The sequence below is a fragment of the Macrobrachium nipponense genome, chromosome 21 (genome assembly GCF_015104395.2).
Source record: "Macrobrachium nipponense isolate FS-2020 chromosome 21, ASM1510439v2, whole genome shotgun sequence".
In the NCBI taxonomy this organism is placed as follows: Eukaryota; Metazoa; Arthropoda; class Malacostraca; order Decapoda; family Palaemonidae; genus Macrobrachium; species Macrobrachium nipponense.
Window position 1 is genome coordinate 196,601 of NC_087212.1, and position 26,679 is coordinate 223,279.

General features: G+C 40.0%; 1 protein-coding gene across 2 annotated transcripts in view; it reads right to left on the reverse strand.

The window, feature by feature from the left end:
- Positions 1–5,119: 5,119 nt before the first annotated feature.
- LOC135197676 (uncharacterized) overlaps positions 5,120–26,679 on the reverse strand; it is a 24,014-nt gene continuing 2,454 nt past the window's right edge. Inside the window, exons 3-11 of one of the 2 annotated variants that reach the window (XM_064224695.1) lie at positions 25,366–25,504; positions 21,462–21,614; positions 21,124–21,229; positions 20,475–20,713; positions 19,583–19,763; positions 9,680–9,918; positions 9,213–9,365; positions 7,645–8,655; positions 5,120–7,125 (exon numbers count right to left, since the gene is read on the reverse strand). In XM_064224695.1, coding sequence (XP_064080765.1) covers positions 5,926–7,125; positions 7,645–8,655; positions 9,213–9,365; positions 9,680–9,918; positions 19,583–19,763; positions 20,475–20,713; positions 21,124–21,229; positions 21,462–21,614; positions 25,366–25,504 — 3,421 coding nt within the window. In that variant the 3' untranslated portion in view covers positions 5,120–5,925. Of the gene's footprint in view, positions 7,126–7,644; positions 8,656–9,212; positions 9,366–9,679; positions 9,919–19,582; positions 19,764–20,474; positions 20,714–21,123; positions 21,230–21,461; positions 21,615–25,263; positions 25,505–26,679 lie in introns of both variants that reach the window. The other variant, XM_064224694.1, reaches the window with a different exon arrangement.

Genomic DNA, 26,679 nt, shown 5'->3' on the forward strand with positions numbered 1-26,679 from the left:
AGGTACGTAATTATTATAAGCATTTGAAGATTCATTTTAGCCTCGTTTTCGTAGGGGGTGAGGCACACTGTAGGCAGTACTTAGCCGCAACCACTTTCATTTAACTGTATCTACATTAATTTCATCTTTCACCAATAAAAACCTCCTTTACTCGTAAATTTCCCAGCGCTTGGCCTTGTGCCTATATTTTGTATTACATTTCATTTCGGCCTTCAGTTGTGAGGCATAGTTCAGATTGTCCTTGAACAACTGCAATTCATAGAACACTTGTTATTTTCAAAGCTCAACAAACCACGACTTGCATTCTTTAGGAATACCAGAATTGTAAATGATAGTCCATGTAAAAGTACAAGTGCACGGGACGTCATTATTTTTAAAGCTTCTCTACTCGCTATTTATTTATTTTATTTATTATTATTATTGTTAGATATAGCAGTATTTTTTTTAGTATATCTTACATTACCTGCCTGCTCTCAGAAATGAGGCTGTCAACATTAAGCCATTCTTCATGAATCGGCTTGAGTCTGGAAAAAAAAAAAAAAAAACTTTGTGTACTGTATGTGTTCCTTAATGTTGTCAAAGGACCGGATGCAGGCTTAATCGGACCTTGGCTGATTCGGACCGTGGCTGGTTCGGATCAGATTCGGACCTTAGTCTTGGCTGATTCGGACCATTTACTAGGCTGATTCGGACTATTGTTTAGGCTAATTCGGACCATTTGCTCGGCTCTTTCGGACCTTTGTTTTGAGTGATTTGGACCCATAATAATAATTTTATATTATAGCAATGATATTAAGGAAACCTTTGATGAACTTTCAGGCAAGGTGGGTGTCATTGGGCCAGTTAGAGAGTTTATGGATTATGTTGACCTAACGTGGTTGCTGAGTCAGGTGTGAAAAATGGAGAACGGGTCTGTGTTTAGGCGCAGTATTAGGTCAAACAACCATGTGGAGGGGTGGGATCATAAGCTGAACAAAAAGCCAAAAAAGTAACCTCGCATCTTATTCACTTCTATCTTTAATATACTTAGAGGCAAAGGAAATACCGAATGAGGTGAATTAAGCTTGTTAAAGAGGGTAAATTAAAGAGATATCAGAGAAAGCAGGTCAAGGAACTACAAGGGCGTGTCATGAAACCGTGGGAGGACTATAATGAAAGGAAAATAACAACTGGTCAGCTACTGAAGAAATGTGCACGTATATACTATGCGCCAGTGTGAATAAAGGGGCTATTTCGGGTGAATTTGGGTTTTATTTTTAGCTTAATTTTACATGAACTAGCTAGTTTAAAAATCAGAGCAATATGTAACTGTACGAAATAAATGGTCCTTGAAACGTGAGCGGAGAGGATTTCCATTGCTTCCCCAATATATTTTCATAATAGACTTTGGAATGATTATGGATTACAAACATTGAAACAATATTATAAAACAATGTCACATATGTAAATACATATTAGCAGTGGCGACTCGTCAGCAGGCACTGTGGAACTGCAGCACCCCCTATAGATTTCATAATATATATGCACAAAATTATGAATATATACAAGAATATGAGATATTAAGTATAGATGATCAATAATCCTTTAAAAATGATGACCATTCTCTTGTTTTTGTTAAAAAAAATGAAACTATATGTGGAACTGCTGGTGTTCAGCAGTTCTTATTTTGCTTGTAGGGTGATAATGTAGCCAGCTCGCACGTAGGGTTCATGGGAGCACTGACCTCTCGGGCAGTGTTAGCCTAGCTGTTGGAGGGCGAATGTGTGAATTGAAATCCGTCAATAGCCTAATCAATATGTAGTATTAGTGATAGTGATCAAATTAGTGACGATAGTAATGATATGTAATGTAATGCAGAATAATCAACTCAGTGGTGAGTTGCAATAAATGGGAAAAAATGATAACCACAATGTCAATGATACTAAATTTCAAAATAGCTTTCGGCAGAGATTCTGCTGCCTTCCTCAGAGAGAGAGAGAGAGAGAGAGAGAGAGAGAGAGAGAGAGAGAGAGAGAGAGTGTGTGTATGCATGCGTTTGTCTTTTAGGTGTGTTTTATATAGGCCTATGTTATTTTATTTGACTGTCATACTCAGTTTTGTACTATCTTAAAGTTTTTATTTTCGAGTTTTTATTCTTTTTAATGGTTTAATGATTTTTATTTTGCTACGCTTAGTTTACAAACTTAATATTTTCATGTAACCTCATATTCTCAATTTTCCGTCAGTCCGTCCGCCAGTCTTTCCGCTGCCGAAAGTTACTGCTTTGAATTTTAGTATTTTAATACTTTTTCAGTTTTGTTTACAGTTTCAAATTTGATAAGGGTAATCATCCATTAGTAATCAGTCATAGCCCAAGAAAAACAGAACTTGAAGAAATTAAGTTTTAGGCATTGTTTATAGTGCCATATGTATATGTACTATATAATGTGTGTTTATGCAGTTAATATCAAGGAATTGAAAAAAAAAAACTATGTAACAGCCGCCACTGCATATTAGGTCCGAATCGGCCAATCATTTGAAGGTCCGAATGAGCCAGTACATGGTCCGAATCAGCCAAGGTCCGAAGAAGCCTGTTCCCGTTTGGAGCTCCATGTTTTAGACGGCAGTTAAAATCTGCAAGGCTCCTCATAAGCCTCCAAAGGGAGTTCTTGCTTCGTCTCGGCCTTTACCACCAGCAAACTTTCACATTAAAGCTTTCTTGTGAAGTTTGGAGACCTTATACTTCTCATGGTTTGTGGCTTTCCACCCTCACCTTCTAATAGAGAGGTTTTTTGCTTTAAAAAACGCTCAGTGCTTCTACACATCCCAGGAAGAAGCATTCTTGTTTTTTTCGTCATCTTTAGGCAAATAAATACACTGTTTTTTTACTGAGGAAGGTTACAGGGCAGCCTTTTCCTGGGTTCTCTCTCTGCAGAACTGAAGTGTTCTTGGGGGTGGGGGGTACCTAATTTATGATAAATGTAACATCTTAACTTGGACCTGATCATGGGTCCTTATAGCCTTAATTCCCCCCCTTAAGGTACCCAAAGAGAGAAATTTATCAAGTGACCATCCCTTTTGTCAACAGTTGTACCTCATGTTGTGCACTGCTGGCACTCTGTAGGCACTACTTTAAGGTTTCTTTTTGCAGTACCCCCTTGGCCCCTAGCTGCAACTTTTCATTCCTTTTAATGTACCTCCATTTCATAATTCTCTCTTACATTTGACGCCCTCATAACTATTATTTCATAGATGCTTTAAGGTTTTCTCCTGTTACACCTTTCAAACGTTCTTGCTGTCAATTAACCTTTCAATGCTGAATGGCCTAATTCTATTTATTCCATCCTCTTAGCATTCATCTATGTCACATATACATAGTTATTGACTAGTCCCCATGCCAGTTCCTTATTTTTGCTAGATTTAATTGAAAATGTGAAGCTTTCAGGTCAATAACTTGAAATCATTAGCCATTTTTCTTCCTCTCATTGTATGTGAGAGAGGTTGGGATTTTCCCAGTACTACTATACTTGAAAATAATGGCCAAATTTTTAAGGAGGTGTTCATATTTAGCTTCTCTTTTTGCAAAAACAAATTATTTTGTGTGAGCAGTTTGTTTTGCAATATTTTTTCTCTTGATGTTTGTTGAGAAACATCTCAATGGTATTGTATATTGTGTTAAATTACAACCACCTTGGAATTCCTTGAGGTCCTTGTTCAGTACAGTATTTGGATCCTTACTAAGGTTTGTAAAAAGTTGGGAGTTAATGGAATGAAGAAAAATACATTGTGGTTTGTTCAGTGAACTGTAAGGAAACTAGATTACTGTAAGCTTTACTTGAGCTAAAGTACTTGCAGCTACTGTAAGCTTTACTTGAGCTAAAGTACTTGCAACTATTTATTTTAATTTTGGCAGTAGGGTTATCATTAACCAAGGATTAAGTTCCATTACCTAAACAGTAATACCTCAACAGATGCTTTGGGGGTTTGGCCTTTCTGAGTAACAAAGACCCTGTATTATTATATAGTCAGCACTTTATATTTTCTAGATGTCTTATGGTTTACAGCAATGCCACATAGTTCCTAGCCAAAACTAACCAGTACTTGTACACTTAACATCAGTCAGAACAAGAGATAGTATATTAAAAGAAGTTCACCATTCAGAATAAGGGATATATAGAATGTTTATCACATCCAAAATGTTGCATAGGGTAAAATAATAAGGTAGCTTTTAAGTATTGTACAAGTCTTAAGGCAAGGGTTCCTAACAAGGGGTATACCCATACCCCTTGGTGGTATGAGAACCACATGCTGAGGGTATGCGACTTTTATATATGAATATTTGTATATAGTATTTGATTTTAATGAGTGAATGTATATATTGGTACATTTTGTAAATAACTGTGCAAAACTATAAATGCTTTTGATTTTCTTGTATGTTCTGTTCCTATCTATTCATATCTAAAGTGTGTATTGAACTAAGTATATTGAAGTATGTATTAAACTAAATATATTAAGTTAATACTGTCAACAAATATGACTTAAGTGGACTTGAGCAAAGGGGGTATGTAACCATATTGGGTAGTTCATTGGGGGGTCTGGAGTCTTCACAGAGTTAAGAGTTGAGAGTTTTTGAATCTGCACAAAGTTTTTGGTTTTGCCATTATTATTTCCTTAAAAACAAACTATTTTTTATTGACTTAATGTATTGTACTGTACATTACATTTCATTTCTGTCAGTTTTAAGATGTGCAGTATAGTTGAATAATTATAAGCGAAATAATTTTTGTGCAAATTTCTGTATTTATAGCTCCTTGTTTTTATAATTATAACTTGAGATTTCCACTTGAGATCATCTCATCTTTGCTTTCAGCTTTTCCCATTTCTATATGGGGTCGCTGTTTCTAGTCAGCCTTCTCCATCTTTCTCTGTCTTGTACATCTTATTCTCTTAGACCCTTTTCCTTCATGTCATTCAATAATTTATCTTTCCACCTGAACTTTGGCCCTCCACCTCCCCTTGAGATCAAATAACAGAATTCAAAGTTCTGTATGTATAGCTCCTGGTTTTTAAACTATAACTTGAGATCTCCCTTTGAGATCAGATAACAGAATTCAAAGGGTCAATTTAAACACATTTGTATCATTACTCTTGTAACACTATATTTAGCAGAAAATACAGCAGTTACACTAAAAAAAACACTGATCTTTTGCAACGCCAAGGATGAGCTCATTTTCACATCATTAGTTTTGCTGTACATACAATATATACATCAACAGACACTAGTGGCAGGGAAGGGAAATTAACAGTATGGAAATTAACAGTTATGATGAACATGATATTACTGAATATATATATTATATATATAAAAGTGGAAGCAATTTGTGAGATGCAAATGCAAAATAAAAAGGTATGATTATAAAGTTAAAAATAAACTCTGGAACTTAAAAAGTAAATAAAAATAATGAGTACATTTGAGAAAACAGGTTCTTTTTTTTTGGAAAGTTTTATTATCGTCAAGTGTGAAGTTACAGTGGAGTTAATATTATACACACATTTATATTAACTGTATATCTGTGTAATAAATATACATCTCTATGTAGTAAGTGAAATCCACTTGTCTGACTTTTGTTTTTCTATTGTAGCTCAAACACTGACACTTGTTTTTCTCTTGCTCTTCTGATTTAATCAATATTTTGAAATACCTGAGATTTCTATCATTACTGTATACTTTATATACAAAAGCTGGTCAGGTTGCAGACGATGGTGGTGTTAGGCGGTACTGTAATGAATTTTTCTCTACTTCTATATCTACAAAATGTGTAAATACATTAAGTACTTCTTTCTCATTGCACTTGATATAAATGTTGGATTTATAGGTAAGCTATTTTATATGGTATTTATGTACTTTAGTTCTCTAAATTATATATAAGAAATCACATCTTTCATTCACGGGCTAAATACTCTGAGAGTACGCATTAGGGAGGTGAGTACGCCAGCGAGGTTTGTCGCTTGAGTCATGAGAGTGTTCATGGAAGGGTGGTCCATGCCCCTCCCGGCAGCTGACAGCGCCGCTCGCACGGTCGACTGATAGGTGGTGAGGACATCTCTCACCTTGACGACGACATTCTGCGTTTGGAGAGGTGTCGTCGTGTGTCTTACAACTTGCTGGGTGACATCAACCATCTTTTGCATAAGTGTTATGCAGTTGGAGAGACACTGCAGTAAAACTTCTTCAGACTCTGTTGCTGACTTAACGAATAACTTTGAGGCGGTTACAAACTGTCTCGATTCACTTGTTAGTGCATCTCTGGCCTCCTGGAACTTGACCTCATCTTGAGTAGCTACACCACCCGAGCGCTGGGCTTCTGTACAAGCTGCAGCCATCTCTGTTAGAGATTTTAAAGAAGTGCTAACAACTATGGCAAGGCGTCGGAATGCGTCCCGCGAGGCTGGGGGCATTACTTCCACATCCTCTGCTTCCTCCAAGGAATCTTGGTCAAAGCTCCCAGAGTCTAAGGAATCATCTAAATCTGTCCCATTTGGAGTTTTACCATTAACCATTTTGGCTTTGGGTGATAATTTTGGGGAAGAGGTTTGTAGGGGTGCTACTTCTTGATTGAGACTGTTTTTGAAAGCAACGCTGGCATTATCGGGTCTAGGAAGCCGTGATGATGGTGATGAAGTTTTCCCCGAACTCTGAACAGGACTTCGCACTCCATTAGTGGCAGGGGGAGACGATGGTGCTCTTCGTGCAGGTGACTGACTAGTCTTTGCAGGTAACTGAGGTTTGTCTTCTGAAGAAGGGGATTTTCGAGTAGCTTTTGGACTCTTTTGAGGGGAACGCACTATTCCTCCTCCTCCCCTTGGCGATACGCCTCCGGAATTACCTTTTGGTGATATTGGACTGGAAGCTGGGGATTTCCCACTTGGAGGTGATGGAGCAGATAGTTTGCCCAAGTTGCGAGGACGGTGCGTACCAGGGAGGTTGTTAGTCGGAGAGCTGGAAGGGCTCAGTTGTGGTTTGCGTAGTCGAGAAGGCACTGAAGGTGGTCGCTCGGTGTTGTCAGGCGACGGACTCCTCAATGTCTTGTGCACAGGTGAAGGAGAACGTAATCCCTTGTTGTGCATAGCAATTTTTACATTATCCTGCAAAAAAATAGGTTATTAATGAAAATTACCTGTTATTAAACAATATACGTATTAGTTCTCTATTTTACTTTTGAAAACCTTAATCATTCAAGCCTTGGGTTTTTAGATAATGATTTGATGTAGTTTCAGCTCATTACTCTAATTCAATACGGTATAAAAATCACAGGAAAAATTGAATTTCTATCAAGATTTTAATGGTAACCAGAATTATTCAACTATAAATGCTTCTGTGCTTGGATAAGAAATCTAACCTTACTTACGGAAATTATTCCAAATTCAAAAAGGTGGTTTATGCTCACTGACTAGAAAGCATTACTGGCATTATTCAGTCAACATGAAGTAAAAATAAAAATGGTAGCAAAATTACCACCAAAAAGATTAATGCAGTACTGTAGCACAGTACACTAAAATACCTTTAATCTAGTCTAGCTTAAAAAATGTAATTTTCAAAAAATATGAGTGATGGTAAAACCAAATGTCAAAAAATATGAGTGATGGTAAAACCAAAGAACAAACCTGAGAAGAGCTACGTGGAAGAGGTGGTTTCATGGCAGCTTTTGCCCCATTCCTTGGGGGTAACTCAGGTGGGTCTTCATCATTGTCAAGTGATTTTAAGGATGCTGACTTAACCGTAACCACACTTGAGGAGGAGGTAAGGGAATCATTACTTGAAGCTAGACTCTGCTTTGAAGGAGATCCTGGGGAGGCTTTGGAATCACTGAGGTCTTCACTGGATGCAGATGATTTGGTGCTCTTTGTTGGTGACTTAAGTATGGTGTTAGATTTGGTTTCGATCATGATATCACCCTGGGACGCAGATTTTGCCAAATTACCTGTACTCATGGATATGCTTCTCTGAATTTTGGATGAAGTAGGCACACTTTTCTTTGGGTGGGTGAGAGTACCGGTTCGCGTCACAGGCGTTCGAGGAGGGGGAGGTGGAGGGTCCTCCTCCTTTCCTAGTTCTGCCTTGGTAGTTGGCACTGTCATTTGGCGCTGAAGGGTTGATGGCCTCTGCAAAGAAGCTGTTCCCCAGTTCGAACCTGAGCTGAATGTTCGCACTCTAGACATAACTGAAGGAGGACTTGAATCACTGCTATCATTACTACTTTCCCTGTTTACTGTACTAACACCACCACTTCTACCACTCATCAACTGTTTTCTTTTCAGCGTATCAAAACTTTTGAACATCTTGTCATTTTCCTCAAGAGCTTGTGCTAATTTTGCATCCAACTCAAAACCTACATTAGAATGATTGGATCGAAGGCTGTCATAGCCTGACGAATCACTAGGAGAATTAGACTTATCTTTACTAAGTTTCAATAATAATTGTCGATTGTCTATGGAGGCACTATTATTAGGAGGACTAGCGTAGGCATTTCTGGCAGAAACTTCAAAACGTCTCTGTAAGGATGCTACTTTGCCAGCCTGATTGGCTCGTTTGGCCATAGTCTCGGAGCTAATTTTAACTTCAGCAATCTCATGGTCCTTTTCTCCACCCTCCAGGTCGCTGCCATCATCACACATCTGAAATTCACGAGATGTTTTTGCTTAATTTGGTCTGTGTCAAATTATTCTTTGTAGTTTTTCATAATTTTATCAGTGTTAAATGCTAGGGAGTGAAGTCCAATAGAGAAATACTATAGTACAGTAAAAATGCCATTGAAATAAAATGTTCTATAATCAAGAGCATGTCCAATGCTTCTATCTGGTCTTCAGGCATCCTGGACTGTAGTGGCAGTCCCCAGTAAATGCACAAGAAATCAATAACAAGTTTAAAGAATTTGCATATTTAATATTTATAGTCCCTTAATACTATTAATAACTTTCTATATTGGACATTTAAGTTTTTCTCACTATTAACACTACTAAAGAAGATGCTTCACAAAATACAGGTGGTAGAAACAGATTCATGTTTAAATGTGATTTTACATTAAATTTAAGTATTGTACTGCAATTGAATATCTAGAGAGGAACATGTTTTTTTTACAGTAGTAAATATCTGTGCAAACCTGTTTATGATCTAATAACATGAGTATATGATTATAAATTAGCTGCAGTAACAATCATTATTTAATCATTACCTTGCTTATGCCCTCTTTAGCCTCATACAGTCTCCTGATAATATCAGATGACCTGTTGTCTTTTGTATCAGAAGAGGGAGGTGGTGGTATGATAAATGCAGATATGTCGTATTCACTACCCATTTTATTACTTTCAGCACAGGCTTGAAGGTCCTGAAATCATAAAATTTCCCAATTACCACATTACTAGTTAATTTCAGAGGGGATTATTATTAGTATTATTATTATTGAATTATTATTTTCAGATGATGAAACCTTTTCATATGGAAAAAGCTTCCAAAGCATTTATTATTATTATTCAATGTACCCTGTTCATATGGAACAAGACCATAGTGGCCACTGATTTGAAAGTCAAGATAGCAAAGAATATGGTATTCATTTGAGAGAAACAACAGAAGGTTAAAGGAAACAGATCAATTATTTTTTAATATTTCTGTAAAAAACAAAATCTGTAGAAATACTCTTACCACACATCCTTCTGGTGGAGGAGGAATGGTGAGATTGGCAATAAAGGAATCTATATCTTCTCCTTCTTCCAGGTGAATCCCCAGTTGTCTGAGGGCAGCTAAGGTGAAGTTACTTCCCCTGACTACTCCCTGGCCGTTCCCGCCTGCGCCAATGCCCATTCGCGTGAAGACAGAGTCGGTGGAAGCTATGCTGGTATTGAGACTACTGAGGGAGAGGCTGTCCTCAGTGTCGCTGGTACCTGGTTGAAAGAGAAAAAGGACATGGCTTACTTATCCAAGGATGAGGGAAATTTCATGCAACATTTTAAATGGTTAGAAATAAAGTATCTATATACTGTTCATTCATACTGATAAAATGATTACCATTCTAATTTTGTTGTACAGTGTGATACCCAGTTTTTGTTTAACAAAAACTATTTTTACTATTCACATTATTAGTTTGAAGAAAATACAGTTTAGTGTAAAGTAAAATAGCATCTGGCATTTGAAAAATACTCTTACAGTATGTATAAGGTTGGTAAATGAATGCACTATATTAAGACTGATTTGATGGTATGATAACTTTCATCAAGAAATGGACTAGATTCGGGTAAAATTTGCCTCTTCAGATAATACTGTCCTTTCTTTTGTAATTTTAGTTGGCAATGCAGTTAAATAGGGTTCTTTCACAACACCACGTTCTGATTTTGCAACTCGATATGGTGAAGTCTTCATTAGGTCCTCCATACACTTCTTGGATTGAGACCAAGGAAAAATTTTGAATACACTGCTACCAAGTAATTCATTTAAATATATATTAAAGTACTAATAAGTAGATTTATTTTGTTTGCCAATTGTGTGGTGTAATTCACTGCCAAACATGCATGTAGCAATGACTTGTGCACATTAGTACTTAATTCTTCCATCGTGTGAAAGAAGTGTTGCTTAATATAAGTAGCAGTCTTTAGAAGTGAACTTCTGAGTGTAGCATTGGTAAATACCCACACTGTACAATAAAATTAAGAAGGTTTTGAAAGTTATACAATGCAAACTTATATTTTACATACTGCATACATACTATCTGCTGTAAGTGAGAGATCAGCATCTATTAGTTTCCAAAATGACAAACCTAGTGTTGTTTGTAGATGACCTTGAGAGAGCCAGTGTACATGCATATGATTGCTGACTCACTTCAACTTTATTCTCAGGCTGTCCTTGGGGGATAATTTTGAGTCATCTTATTATAAAGCTTTTTGGAAGGACTGTACTGTTATTACTGTGACAGCATCATTTATCCTGTACTGTATTTTACACCTGGGAATTTACTTATTCTCTGATTCTGGATGTTAAGTCCCTTTAGCTATAGGTAGTGCTTTCAGTGCACCACACTTTGTGCTCTGAAGGCATTACTTAAGTTTCTTTGCAGCTACAATTTGGGCCCTAGCTGTAATCCCTTTCATTCATTTTCTCTTCCATCTTCATGTCCACTGTCTCCTAACAATTGTTTTGCAGTGCAACTGCTAAGGTTTCCTCTTGTTACACCTTCAAAACCTTTTTCTTAAGTTTCCCTTTCAGCGCCGAGTGATTTCATAGGTCCCAGTGCTTGGCCTTTTGCCTAAATTTCATATTACATTTCCATTTCTATGAACATAGATTTTATGCTGATTGTTTCCAGCCTAAGACTTTCAATGTCTGATGATGACCTGCACTCTATTCTGCTCACAGGGACGTTATATGTCAAGGTATGCAGTACCTTTACAGTTGACCAGAATATAGATTTTTAATAAATCACAAAAATTACCTGAAGAAAAATGTACCTAAAGGGGATTTTAGCTTGGGAGGTGAAGGAAGAGCAGCATAATGTACAAGCATCCAATACTGATAGTATAGCAAAGAAAAATCTGTGACAACTGATTCTTCAGTATACTTCAGAAATGTCCTATTTTCAAGATGTTTTGATTATTTGGCACAAAAACTTAGATTCATTTCTGTTCTGGCTTGATAGCTAGCTGCATAAAAGACAGATGAAGCTGGAAGTAAAACAGATTTGTCTGTTTTATGTAGCTTATATGCTAGTGCTTGTATTTTGAATGATTAATCATTCTTTTATTGGTTTCTTTGTTTTCCTGAGAGAGTTGTCCTGTATTTCAGGGATACTCAAATGACTAATAACTTTCCCTCATCTTGGCAACATACTTTCTGTTACTGGAATTTCAAGACCACAGAGTTGCCAGTTCATAACGGGATATATATCATGTTCATATTAATTATACTTTTCATTACGAGAAGGTGAGGTTTGTATATAATAGAAACAAACACTATTAATGCAGTCCCTAATACTTTCTCCTTTTGCAGGGCTTGAGAAAGTAGTGCCTGGGTTCCCATTCTGCCTTTGTACTCTCTCTTTCCTTCCTTCTTGGTCTTGGGACTGGTGAAAGGAAAGGAAAGTCAGGTGCCAGTCTTCTCCTAAAGTTTAACCTTTGGGATTTTCCTTCATTATTTCCTTCTCCTGTAGGAGAATACCAGTCTCTGACCCCATCTTGGAATCAAACTGGGAGAAGCTATTAGGTGGGTCGTGAAAGTTTGTAACCACAAACTGTCGGTGAGGCCAGGAGCAATCTCTGTCACACTACAAGACTAGGATTCTGTTGAGCAGGTCTGTCTTCTGCATCAAGTATACATGGTTCTTCCTTAACCTTTTTGTTACTATTCTGCATGATTAATTTTTACAGGTTATTTAAAATACCATGTCATATATTTTGATAAATAGTTAAATAAGTTGTGAGTCTGATACCAGAATTATTCCATATTGTAAGCTGATTATGCTACTTTGCTGACATTTTCAACACTGGTACCAGTACTATAAATAAGTAGTAGTGCATACCAGTACTGTTCAAATACTCAAGTTTAACCAAGATTCTACTTTAATTTTGCCATAATATTTGTTACAAATAAGACTTGGAAATTATTTTTGTAGGGTAAATCACACTCTCATGCTATTGAATTGATATAATTAACAGATACTACTGTACAGTAAACTAGTATTGGACCTAGTCAAGATAATGCCTTCTAACATGAATTACTATGTTTCATTACCTCGAATAATCTTTATATTTAAAACTTTCTTTTGCTTTGCAGCTTTTCCCGAAATACCACATCAGTCTCAACAAAGCTCAAGCGTTTTATCAGAAGTAAGGGCCATATTAGTAGAAAACCCCAAAGGATCTTTTGAGCATCTTCTGACATGAACAGGAAAGAGAGCCAGCTACAAGATGCAGCAATTTTAATTACTTCACAGAGCTGTTTGAGATAAACCAGGTTAGTTTGCAAAAAGATACAGAAAAAAGGGGCATAGGATCAGAATAGCTATTTTAAAATGAAAAATAATTAGTATTTTTCTTGAGTATACAGACCAGCGCCTTTATGTAGGAATATCCTTTAGAACAAGCTGGAATTGATCATTCCAAACTAATTTTTCTTGAGTATACAGACCAGAGCCTTTATGTAGGAATATCCTCTAGAATAAGCTGGAATCGATCATTCCAACTTGGTGTTTCTATGTAATTATAACTGAAGCTTGTACGTATCTGTTCCAGCATACCAAATGCGAATTGAGCTGCTCACTTGTAGAGGGAGGAAGAAAGAAGAGAACATTTTAGTATGTACTCAACCTCAGCTGCTGCCGTGAAGAGGGATGAAGGAAGAAGAGAATTCATTCCAGCGCACACGCAGCTTCAGCTGCTCCCATGAAGAGGAAAAAAAAAAAAAAATTCCAGCAATATTCAATCTGAGCTGCTGTCCAGCAATATTCAACCTGAGCTGCTGCCTTGAAGAGGGAAGAAAAAAGTAGTATGTACGCAACCTGATCTGCTGCCTTGAAGAGGGAGGAAGAAAGAAGACTGTTTTATATACTCAACCTAAAAGAAGTAATGTTTTATGTGCCCAACCTAAGCTGCTGTTTTATATACTCATCCTAAAAGAAGTAATGTTTTAAGTAATGTTTTACGTCCTCAACCTGAGCTGCTGCCTTGAAAAAAGGGAGATGAAAGAGGAGAAGCATTCAAGTGCATATTTAACTTATACTGCATCATTGAAGAGGGAGGAAGAATAGAACATTCTAGTATGCAATCTACTTGAACTAGAAGGAAGAAAGAAGAGCTTTCCAGCACATCAAACTTCAGCTGCTCCCTTCATGGAGAACAAAAAGTTCCAGCACATATTCAACTTGAGTTGCTGCCTTGAAGAGAGAAGATGAAGGAAGAGAAGCTTTCCGTTATACACACAACTTAACAAAGAAGAGTATGGCACTCGCTCCAGAAGAGAGAAGAGTACGACGCTCGCTCCAGAAGAGAGAAGGGTACAGTGCTCGCTCCAGAAGAGAGAAGGGTATGGCGCTCGCTCCAGAAGAGAGAAGGGTACGGCGCTCGCTCCAGAAGAGAGAAGGGTACGGCGCTCGCTCCAGAAGAGAGAAGGGTACAGCGCTCGCTCCAGAAGAGAGAAGGGTACGGCGCTCGCTCCAGAAGAGAAAAGGGTACGGCGCTCGCTCCAGAAGAGAGAAGAGTACGGCGCTTGCTCCAGAAGAGAGAAGGGTACGGCGCTCGCTCCAGAAGAGAGAAGGGTACGGCGCTCGTGCTCGCTGCAGAAGAGAGAAGGGTACGGCGCTCGCGCTCGCTGCAGAAGAGAGAAGGGTACGGTGCTCGTGCTCGCTGCAGAAGAGAGAAGCATACGGCGCTCGCGCTCGCTGCAGAAGAGAGAAGGGTACAGTGCTTGCGCTCGCTGCAGAAGAGAGAAGGGTACGGCGCTCGCGCTCGCTGCAGAAGAGAGAAGGGTACGGCGCTTGCGCTCGCTGCAGAAGAGAGAAGGGTACGGCGCTCGGGCTCGCTGCAGAAGAGAGAAGGGTACGGCGCTTGCGCTCGCTGCAGAAGAGCGAAGGGTACGGCGCTCGATCCAGAAGAGAGAGGGGTACGGCGCTCGCTCCAGAAGAGAGAGGGGTACAGCGCTCGCTCTAGAAGAGAGAGGGGTACGGCGTTCGCTCTAGAAGAGAGAAGGGTACGGTGCTCGCTCCAGAAGAGAGAAGGGTACAGCGCTCTTGCTCGCTCCAGAAGAGAGAAGGGTACGGCGCTCGTGCTCGCTGCAGAAGAGAGAAGGGTACGGCGCTCGCTGCAGAAGAGAGAAGGGTACGGGGCTCACGCTCACTGCAGAAGAGAAAGGGTACGGCGCTCGCGCTCGCTGCAGAAGAGAGAAGGGTATGGCGCTTGCGCTTGCTGCAGAAGAGAGAAGGGTACGGCGCTTGCGCTTGCTGCAGAAGAGCGAAGGGTACGGCGCTCACTCCAGAAGAGAGAGGGGTACAGCGCTTGCTCAAGAATAGAGAGAGGGGTACGGCGCTCGCTACAGAAGGGAGAAGGGTACGGCGCTCGCTCCATAAGAGAGAAGGGTACGGCGCTCGCGCTCGCTCCAGAAGAGAGAAGGGTATGGCGCTCGCGCTCACTCCAGAAGAGAGAAGGGTAAGGCGCTCACGCTCGCACCAGAAGAGAGAAGGGTACGGTGCTCGCTCCAGAAGAGAGAAGGGTATGGCGCTCGCTGCAGAAGAGAGAAGGGTACGGCGCTCGCGCTCGCTCCAGAAGAGAGAAGGGTACGGTGCTCGCTCTCGCACCAGAAGAGAGAAAGGTACGGCGTTCGCGCTCGCTCCAAAAGAGAGAAGGGTACGGCGCTCGCTGCAGAAGAGAGAAGGGTACGGCGCTCATGCTCGCTGCAGAAGAGAGAAGAGTACGGCGCTCGCTCCAGAAGAGAGAAGGGTATGGTGCTCGCTCCAGAAGAGAGAAGGGTACGGCACTCGCTGCAGAAGAGAGAAGGGTACGGCACTCGCTGCAGAAGAGAGAAGGGTACGGCGCTCGTGCTCGCTGCAGAAGAGAGAAGGGTACGGCGCTCGCTGCAGAAGAGAGAAGGGTACGGCGCTCGCTGCAAAAGAGAGAAGGGTACAGCACTCGCGCTCGCTGCAGAAGAGAGAAGGGTACGGCGCTTGCGCGCTGCAGAAGAGCGAAGGGTATGGTGCTCGCTCCAGAAGAGAGAGGGGTACGGAGCGCTTGCGCTCGCTGCAGAAGAGCGAAGGGTACGGCAGCTCGTCCAGAAAGAGATGTGAAGAGGGTGGTTATTTTATTTTATTATTTTTTATTTTCTTTTTATTTTCCTTTTTATTTTTTTTTTTTTTTTTCTTTATTTGTGGTTTTTGTCTTGTTTATATTTATACGGCGCTCGCTGTAGAAGAGAGAGGGTACGGCGGCTCGCTACTGAAGAGAGAAGGGTACGGTGCTCGCTCCATAAGAGAGAAGGGTACGGCGCTCGCGCTCGCTCCAGAAGAGAGAAGGGTACGGCGCTCGCGCTCATTCCAGAAGAGAGAAGGGTAAGGCGCTCACGCTCGCTCCAGAAGAGAGAAGGGTACGGCGCTCGCTCCAGAAGAGAGAAGGTATGGCGCTCGCTGAAGAAGAGAGAAGGGTACGGCGCTCGCGCTCACTGCAGAAGAGCGAAGGGTACGGTTGCTCGCTCCAGAGAGAGAAGGGTAAGGCGCTCACGCTCGCTCCAGAAGAGCGAAGGGTACGGGTGCTCGCTCCAGAAGAGAGAAGGGTATGGCGCTCGATGCAGAAGAGAGAAGGGTACGGCGCTCGCGCTCTGCTCCAGAAGAGAGAAGGGTAACGGCGCTCGCCTCTCCGCACCCAGAAGAGAGAAGGGTACGGCGCTCGCGCTCGCGCCAAAGAGAGAAGGGGTTATGGCGCTCGCTCAGAGAAGAGAAGGGTACGGCGCTCATGCTCGCTGCAGAGAGAGAAGAGTACAGCGCTCGCTCCAGAAGAGAGAAGGGTACGGCGCTCGCTCCAGAAGAGAGAAGGGTATGGCGCTCGCTCCAGAAGAGAGAAGGGTACGGCACTCGCTGCAGAAGAGAGAAGGGTACGGCGCTCGTGCTCGCTGCAGAAGAGAGAAGGGTACGGCGCTCGCTGCAGAAGAGAGAAGGGTACGGCGCTCGCGCTCGCTGCAGAAGAGAGAAGGGTACGGCGCTCGCGCTCGCTGCAGAAGAGAGAAGGGGTACGGCGCTTTGCGCGCTGCAGAAGAGAGAAGGGTATGGTGCTCGCTCCAGAAGAGAGAGGGGTACAGCGCTCGCTCCAGAAGAGAGAGGGTTACGGCGCTCGCTCTAGAAGAGAGAGGGGTACGGCGCTCGCTACAGAAGAGAGAAGGGTACGGCGCTCGCTCCAGAAGAGAAAAGGGTACAGTGCTCGCGCTCGCTCCAGAAGAGAGAAGGGTACGGCGCTCGCTCCAGAAGAGAGAAGGGTACAGTGCTCGCTCCAGAAGAGAGAAGGGTACGGCGCTCGCTGCAGAAGAGAGAAGGGTACGGCGCTCGCACTCGCTCCAGAAGAGAGAAGGGTACGGCGTTCGCTCTCGCACCAGAAGAGAGAAGGGTACGGCGCTCGCGCTTGCTGCAGAAGAGAGAAGGGTACGGCGCTCGCGCTCGCTGCAGAAGAGAGAAGGGTATGGCGCTAGCTGCAGAAGAGAGAAGGGTACGGCGCTCATGCTCGCTGCAGAAGAGAGAAGAGTATGGCGCTCGCTCCAGAAGAGAGAAGGGTATGGCCCTCGCGCTCGCTCCAGAAGAGAGAAGAGTACGGCGGTCTCGCTTGCTCCAGAAGAGTATGGCACTCGCACTCCCTCCAGAAGAGTAAAGGGTACAGTACTCGCTCCAGAAGAAAAAGCTCCAAAAAGCAAAAAGCACTGGCTCCAGGAAGGAAAAGCACTGACTACAGAAGAAACTAGAGAATGGTACTTAATCAATACACTCACTCAATACATATAACTATTAAGTTAATTGTTATTCACAATGTTTATGCTTACTAATTGGTTCATTAAAGAAACTTCCCTACACAATGAGTTTTTTTTACTATACTTTATGATAAAATATTTTACAATTTACTGGACTATTTATCATTTTACAGTAATTTTCTATGCATAAGGGGATAGAGGACCATGCGGTAAAGGTTTCTGCCAGGTTCATACAGGCGAGAGGATTGTGGTAGCAGATCACACCTCAAGTGCGGTAGTAGGAACAGAGTGGTCTCTCCACTCTTTAGTGGCGTGTTTAAGCTGCAGGGAACAATGATGATCAACCTGCTTACCTTAAAAGTTAAATAGGAAGATCCTAGTTTTGCTGCATGGTAAACAGTTGAATCATCATCGTTCCCCAAAGCTCAAACAGCCTTTCATTCATTAAAGTGTAGAGACCACTCCTTCCTACTACCTGTCTCCTGTGGCTTAGGTGGTAAGGTACCACATTCCTCTTGCCTGGAATGTACCTGGCTGGCAGCTTGACAAAATCATGAATCATCCACTTGTGAAATTGTACCTTTACTGACTTGAGTGAAGGGATACCATCTCCCCCTTGCCTCTTGACCAAAGCCATTAAGTTAGTACTGTTGCTTATGAACAATACGAAGTGACATATCACTTGTTGGAATGTTTGCAGGGCTAAACAGTACCACTTGCATTTCCAAAATGTTAGGAAGAGTGAAGGGATACTATCTCCCCTTCACTTTTTGACCAAAGCCATTAAAGTTAGTACTGTTCCCTATGAACAATACGAAGTGACCCATCACTTGTAGTTGGAATGTTTGCAAGGCTAAACTTGCATTTCCAAAATGTTAAAAAGATTTTATCTATCCTCTGACCATGCACCCAAAATATCTATGCTGCTCAATGTGCACCCTACTCCTCTTCAATGTCTGAACAGAAGCATCTTCAGACAACAGTTTAAGGAAACTGAACTTTGGCAATTAGTCCTAGCTATCCAGCCATCCGCAAGGAACTGATCTCAATACTCAGGGCACAGCTGAGAGGGAGGATGACTTAAGCTGATCAATGTCACTTCAGTTGCCATTGAAGTGTATGCAGATGGATTCACCTTTCCAATTACAGTCTTCTCCAGGGGATGATTATGGCCAAGGATTACCTGCCCGAGTTGATTTTTAGCACCTGTTATGACAGGAATAGCACCAGAACTTTACTTAGTCTGCCGACATGAGAGTCCCTTTGAAACCCTAAGATGCTGCTGCTGCTGTGTCTATGAGTATGCCAACGTACCCTGTAGCTTATGCAAGATATCTCACCTTCTCCCAATTCTTGATAGCAGCTCCTGCTGTTGCCCTGAAGGGTTTGAAGGAGACAGCATAGTGGATCACGCAGTCCAAGCTGTCACTATGTCTCTTTTAAGAAGTTCGCTCTTGACGTGGTTCGGAAGTCACGTAAAGCCGTTGGTCCTGTTGCTGAATAACCACTGGTTCCATGCAGCGTAAAAACACCATACAGACAAACAAACAAACTATGTCTCTTTTACATTGGTCTCTGAAAGAGGGAAGACCCCATGTCCTACTACGTATTTGTAGACAAGGTTAGCCCACAAAGGGGCACTCAAATATGAGAGGAAAGTAAGAGCTTTTCCACCTCACTCCAGTAACCACCTGAACTTTGAGATGAGACACCAGTGAAAGTAAAGTTAGGAAGCAATTCACCCACAGGTGAAACCAAGATGCTGCCGTGATGAAGTACCACAGTGACTGACTCTCTTACTGAGAAGGCTGTACCATCATACCTTTACCAATCCTTTACAAACGACAGATTAATGAAATTAAATTGCAAATCTTTCATTACTCAATATGAAATCACAATTGATGCTGCCCTCATTTACAGCTAATAGGATCAAAGGAAAACAAAAGTTTGTATTGCTTTGAAATATAACAATTTGAAATGTTTTGTATTTTGAAAATGCAAATGCTAACTGATTACTGATTGCCAAATTTCTGTATTACAGAATTTATGGCTAACACATGACACAGCAGTGTGGACAAAAATAAGACTGAAAAGTTTAAATTCACTTAATCATACTGGACTTACCAGTAGTTGTGGAGTCCGCGTAACTGTTAACCACATCATGCTCAAGCCAGCTAGGATTCGTCAAGGATCTCAAATCACCAAGATCCTGTTCCAAGGCTTTCAACTCCTTTTCCAGCGTTTCCCTGTCGGCAAATGGCGTTGGGGGAGTACTCAGCTGTGGTGGGAAGACTTTTGTGCCATCCTGTAAAACAAATATTCATTGAATTCTTGAAGCCATGATTCTTACACTGACGGAAGAATTAAGAAATGTTAATCCGTTATGTATATGAAATTGATCGTACACTACTTCACACAAACTAGGATTAAAATTTCGATGTATAAAAACACTTGCCCAGATATATATGCTTTCATAAAAGAATGTTTTCCTAGGAAGCTTCTAGAAGTTATAATAATCTCGAAATTGACAATCTGCGTGTTTATCTAGACAGTAACTATAATTCAGTCTGTCCTATCTCAGGCAGTCCTTAAAGGGATAAAGAAGGTTGGAAACTGAATGATTAAAACACGCTTAAGCAATCTAAAGCAATATGACGAAAATAACAAAAACAAAGTACAAGTGAGGCAATTCTGTTATAAGCAATGACATGTAGTCAGCAGGGTCTACTGGGGTTTACTTATTCTAAACTTCTGAGAAGAGGTATTTCAATGCAATTTATTGGTCTCAGAAAATAAGTAAATTTGGATTTGGACTTAGGACAGCCTAACATATCTGCAAAAAAAAAGTTGTGCTGTGTAACAGCTGCCTTTATCATGGATAAAAAAAGCACAGTTTTCTCATATATATGTAGTCTTGTAGATAACAATAGCTTGTATTTCTGTTTATAATTCTTTTTAATTAATCATCTGGATGAAGATAAAAAATAATAGTCCTCAAATGTCAATTAGAACTTACCTCATCAGGCGTGATTGGTGGTGGAATCATTGTTAAATCAATGATATCGGGGTCAAGGTACAAAGTTCCTTCTGCAAATGTGTAAGGGAGCCCAGAGTTATCTTCCAGTTGTTTTATTAATGCTTTAATGTCGTCTTCTCGACTCTGCATGGTGATTGGCAGGTTATCAGGGGAGTGGAGGCCAAAGGAGGAGCCACTGGGCTTCAGGACTGAAGAAGGGCGTTGCGGAGGCTTTGCAACTGCAGGTAAAGAGTCAATGATGTATAGGTCAATATTGTGAGGTACTGTTCTTTTTCAATATAAAAAAATCTAGCTGATATATTGAACTGAGGCTTTGCAACTGCAAGAAAAGCCCTTGATATACAAGTCAATATTGTAGGGTAATGTTTTTTTCAATCTAAAATCTAGCCGAGTATTGAAATGAGTTACCATAATTCTCATTCCATTTCAATCCCCCTGAAGTACATTTAATATGAATACAGAAACTATAAGATATAATAGACTTTTTAACTTATCAGAAAGACCAGACCCCCAAAAGCATCTTAAGTTGATGTGCTACTGTAGTTCCCTTCTTTCTCCATTGTAAATCTATATGAAATACGTTAAACAACAAGAAATTCAATATCTGTGACCAGACAACATTACTTACCAGGTCTATGAGCAGGGCTCTGGTTAGGCGTTGACTGAGAATCTGTATCACTACCGGATCGTTCCTCACTTTCCACTACCTCAGTATTCGGTAACAGCTTCTGACCCTTCAAATAAAAAGGAAAATTAGATTATCATAATCTCAAAATGGTTCAACAAAACCTGCAGAAACTAAGCAACAGAGAATATACTACAGTACTGTATAGATATTGTTACTGATGTGCAAAGCAGTAACCCAATGGAAAGATGCATCTTACTATCACCACAAAAGTACTCTGATGTGGCTGCTGCTATGAAAATCACCCATGGTACTCTCATCCTTCAAAAAGCAATTCTCACCTGAGTCAGAAGAAGGAGTGAATCTGAATGCTTTAGTCGGCCATACTGATCTGAGCGAACACTTTCTACGTCGGTCGTCTCTCCGTCTGCATCACTCAAGTAATTTTCAGCATCTTCAACGAGTTGCTGCAGTTCTGCTACTCGTTTGATAACCTGTATAGGAGAGGATATAGGCTTAGTGAGTTATTCATACTTTTAACGTTTAAGAAAACAGCCATGACACCCAAGATCTGTATGCCAGAAGGCAGAATTTTGCAAGGTCAACAAGAATTGCCTTAGCAATTCCAGTCCTAATCTTTGGAAGAAAAGGAAGGTACAGTAGTTTGTGAGGAAAGGAAGTAACAAGTAAACACTGAAAACAAGTTAATTTTCACTCATCTAGTCAAAAGTAAATGGTTTAAGATGTGCATGCAAAAAGAAAATAAACGGATTTATTAGCCAAAGTAAAAGTCTCATCATTAAATGGATGGGGACTTTAGCAGCCACTTAAAAAATGTGGGACTGTGTCAAACTACAGTACAAGAAGAAATATTCTATAATATACGTATAACAGTCCAGTTCTGAACACAAAAACTAAAGAAAAACACTAATGGCATAATTTTGTATTTCAAGGAAAAATTATTACTTATTACAGTCTTACTATAACATCAAGACTAAACAAACTTTCTTATATAAAAATTTACTGAGAGAGATATTACAAGCTCTAGTGTTAAGACAGAGAGATTATAAATTATAATAACAGTGCTTCAAGTCAGATCTGTCTCAGTCAATTTGAAAATGAATAAATGTGATAAACATAAATGACTAGTATGGCAGTACAAAAGGGGAAAATAATGATAACTGATATCTCTGGACGTTTTTTGATGTGACACGACTCTGTGGAAGTTTTTGGTATATGTAATAAATTAATGAATGACAGAATAAGCATAAGACAAATGATATTATGAACAAAAAAAGGTTTTTATCTCAACCTGACCAACTTCTGTGGAGATAATAAAAAACATATTGATGTCTCAACATTGTAATACGTAGTTAGTAGGTTTACTAATGTAGCCCGGTCTCTTAGGGTACTGTGTTTAGTACGTAATATCTGGTCAAAATTCAAAGAAAAAATTATTAATCAAAAGGTGAAAGAAGTCTTGAAGAAAATGGTATTTGTCATTAACTATGTCAACAATGATTACAGCAATCAAGTTTTGTCAACGTCACTATTTAAAAATAAATAATTCTGTAACAGAAAAATAAAGATTCACCCTGTATTAGTACAATCCATATATGCACCTTTAAAAACTAATAAGCAGCAAAGGCCAATTTAAAAAGGGAAGGAGTATAAGCTGAAGTACTCTAATCTACAAGCAGTTATAAGCAGGTTAGAACCAGCAAAAAGCCAAAAGTTAGGTACAGCAATATTAAAGAATGTACTACTATTTAATACAGTTTACCTGTGTTGAAATTTTTTATGTTGTCTAGTGAAAGAAGGCAATATTCTTTAAAATAACTTAAAGGAAATATGAATAGCTTAAAGTATATATAGTGACAGTCACTGAAGAGGTACGTTATGCTTCTGAGAATCAATAAACAATTACTGTAGTATTCTAACACAGTAGAATACTACAGTAATACACAAGTTTACTTTATAATACTTTACAATCTATTTAAGAAACAGAGTTCTATTGAATTTAGTACCTAGCGCACTACAGTACTTTCTTAATTTAGCATTTTAAAAGACAGGACCTCCTTACTATACTCAATCATTTTTTGCAATTAGTGTAATAAGGTCTCCATGTGACTAACTTAGTTTCCTCGGCAATTCTTCATAAGGAGACCCATTCTTAATAAATTGCTAGAATACTTAAAATATTTATAGATATTCTAATACTGTGCACTTGTCAATGCTTAATGCTATGTAACAGTACTGATGATTTATTATTAACTACTGTATAAATAAAAATCTTCGACTGAATATTATTATGGACAAATTCATGTACTGTATATGAAAGTAATAACATTCACTTTCGTGATAATACTTAATGATTATCACAAAAGTCTGTTAAAAGGGTTAAATACAAGGAAGACTAAATCCAACTGGCTTTCAATACACTACGTATCTACAGTCAAGCACTGATCTATTATTACGAAGTCGTCGCGTAACTCAAAAAGAACTAAGCAACTACTACACTACCGGTGTGCCTCGCACATTCTTCAAACACTACCAAAGTTGCACATTGCCAGCAACTCTGCAGGGCCATCCTGCCGCAGGCGATGAAGGAGGAGGAGGAGGAGGATGATGAGATGGTGAAGGCAACAGCCATGCGCGCCTCATGACACTATTAAGAGCTGTCCAACTCCTCTACCTACCATACAACCCCCATTGGACTTCGAAAGCAAGGATTGGTAGGAGCTGCTGTTTGTTAGAATGCTGTTTTATATGTGAAGACAAAAATGACCCATAGTCAGTCTATTCACTTAGCAACCATATATTTCGGATACTTCTGCATCCCTGCTCACTGGTAAACTATTTCACCTGTTAGGAGGGATACATTAGCATCTGAAATATAAGGTTTAAACATGTATACAGAATTTCTATGGGTCTTTTTATCTTCATAGTGTGCTGTCTGTTTATGTCTGTGTAACAAAATCTATGTACATAAGATCACATATCTTCTGTGGGGGACATTTTGGTAAAGCTCCAAATTGTGTGTAATGTCTTGACGAGTATACCTCTGTAAATGGGAGATTGTCAGAATACTGTTTATACATATATACATGTAAAAATCTACCTATATACAATGACATTCTTCTGCAGGGGCCATTTTGGGAAATCTTCAAAGTGTAGGTAATGTCTTGAAGAGACTGTATATGGAAGCCATGACTGTGTTTAAACAGCAGAGAACAACAGTTTTTTTGGGAAATAGGTAGGAAACTGCCACAGATAAATGTGGCTGGGCATGAGAATTTGACTGCTTCCCTAATATTTTCAATATAATTTGTGCATAGATTCAATTTCTTGTTGTTTATGTAGAATACATGGTAAAATATCATTAAAAGTGCATGTATAATATTGCATTGCAACAGGGTTAGGATAGAATATCCATTTATTCTAATCCCATTTATATAACATTATGTGATATACTACACAATGTGCTTATTATGATCTCTCTTAAGAGATGGTGCTTTTATTGCGGTGCTAGTGTGGTTTTCCTACTACTACAAGTATGTACAGTGTCTAGAAACACAATATTGGGCAATGCTTTCATTAACACAATTTAACTATGCCTTGGGAAATTGGTGCAATGTTGATCAATTCAAATACTAAATTATTTAATTGCTTCAGTCACTGTTTCTGGAGAATATTAATCTGACAATTTTGTGTGAAAGGTATTTTTTGATAGTTTAAAAGTGCAGTATACAGGTAAAATAAATGTTGGAGGGTCTCTTAAGCACAAAGAATGGGAAATGGTACTAAAACTTCACTTAAGTGTGCATCAGTGATAGTGTGAAGCCCACGTGTACTCGGAAGCATCCTTCTAAAGGGGGCAGCATCCCTCAGGGGCAGTATCCCTCTAAAGGGGAAGCATCCCCTGTGCTCGAATGGTGAGGAAAGCATGCAGGACCAAGGTATGTTAGTTGGACTGAAAAGGAGAACGTTATCGATGGTGGTAGTAGGCTAAGAAAAGGGGTAAATAAAAAAGATGCTTTTTTTGAGGGGTGGTCAGGAGGGGGTGGGGGGCCAGGGGTTGTAGTGGTGGGTGGTGGTGGTGGTAGTGGTGGTGGGGGAGCCGTCAGTCAGATCCGGGCCTACCTCCTCGTTCCTCGCCTCAAATATATGGGTCAGCTCCCCGGCTATACCGCTGTGGGTGTGGGTGTGGGGGTGGTTTTGAGTGGCCGCCAGGTTAAATTGTACCTTCTTGGTGTCTGCAGGAGGGTGGTGGCGAGCTGGGCTGGCTGGGGCGTTGAGAGAATGGCCCGGGTGGGGGACATACATCTGCGGGGTTGGACTCGTACCGCTGCTCGAGTCATTGGCGTTCTCGTAAACAGAGTTCCTGAAGGAGTAAAATGACTTGTTTAATGTTCATTTTCACTGGGAGGATGAAAAAAAAAATAGGCAAAAAATTTCAATAATAGAACTCTGGAACAAATTGGCAAAAGGTAGAATGTAAGGTACTGTAATCATTAGTTGAGGCTAAAATCTACTAATTAAGTGTATTGTACCATTCAGTGAAGTATTATACAAACGAATATCACAAGTGAAAGATAAAAAATGATGCACTAAAGGAGGATTTGTAACAATTTTGGTTAATTTCCTAAAGAAATACTACCTTTTTCATCATTTGAAACAGGTACAAGTCAATCGACAGAAATTTCAAGCTAAAACTAAATATAGACCAGAAACTCTGGGTGAATAAGGGTCTATGTTAAAAAAAAAGGCAAAATGAGTTAAGAGCTTCACAAAAAAAAAATTGCACTTGGACAGTAAATTATTACCAAATGCCAGGAAAAAATAAATCCCAGAGCATTGATAAAAGTTAACCGGATAACACTAAAAATAAATTATAAAGCAAGGAAGCCAAGGCTTATGTACCCTTATCCAGCAGGGAATGGAAACTAAAATTTTCAGAAATTCACACAAATCACTGAGACTAAACACCACAAAACTCTATCACTGAGCACACACAAGAAAAATCTCCCAGTTACAAAACCTTAATGCCAACTAAAGAAGGAAAACCTTAGTACCAAATTTAAAATAACTTGATCTCTTACCACCTCTGAGTGACATGGCTGGACATCAGAATAACAAACTATCAAAAGACTCTCTCTCTCTCTCTCTCTCTCTCTCTCTCTCAGTAATAAACTCATGCTTAATTTCTCCCCCAACAAACCGCCATCAACCTCCATGCTCTCAGAAAACCCAAGTCCAAACAAATATCAAACTCCAGGAGCAGTTCTTAAGGAAGTTCAAATAAAAAAAGAAAGATGAAGAAGTCTTAGAGAAGCAAAGGCAGAAGTTAGCAAATACATGAGAAGAAGAAGTAGGAGGAGAGGAGATAGAGAGGAGGAGGAGGAGGAGGAATGAGGAGGAAGAGATGGGGAGGAGGAGGAGGAGAAAAGGGTAGAGGAAAGAGGAAGGAGAGAAGTGGAAGGAGGAGGAGGAGGTGGTGGTTAATAACTACTGGAGAACTTCCTTCCAGGAATTTCTCATATAGAAGTTAGCAGCTGG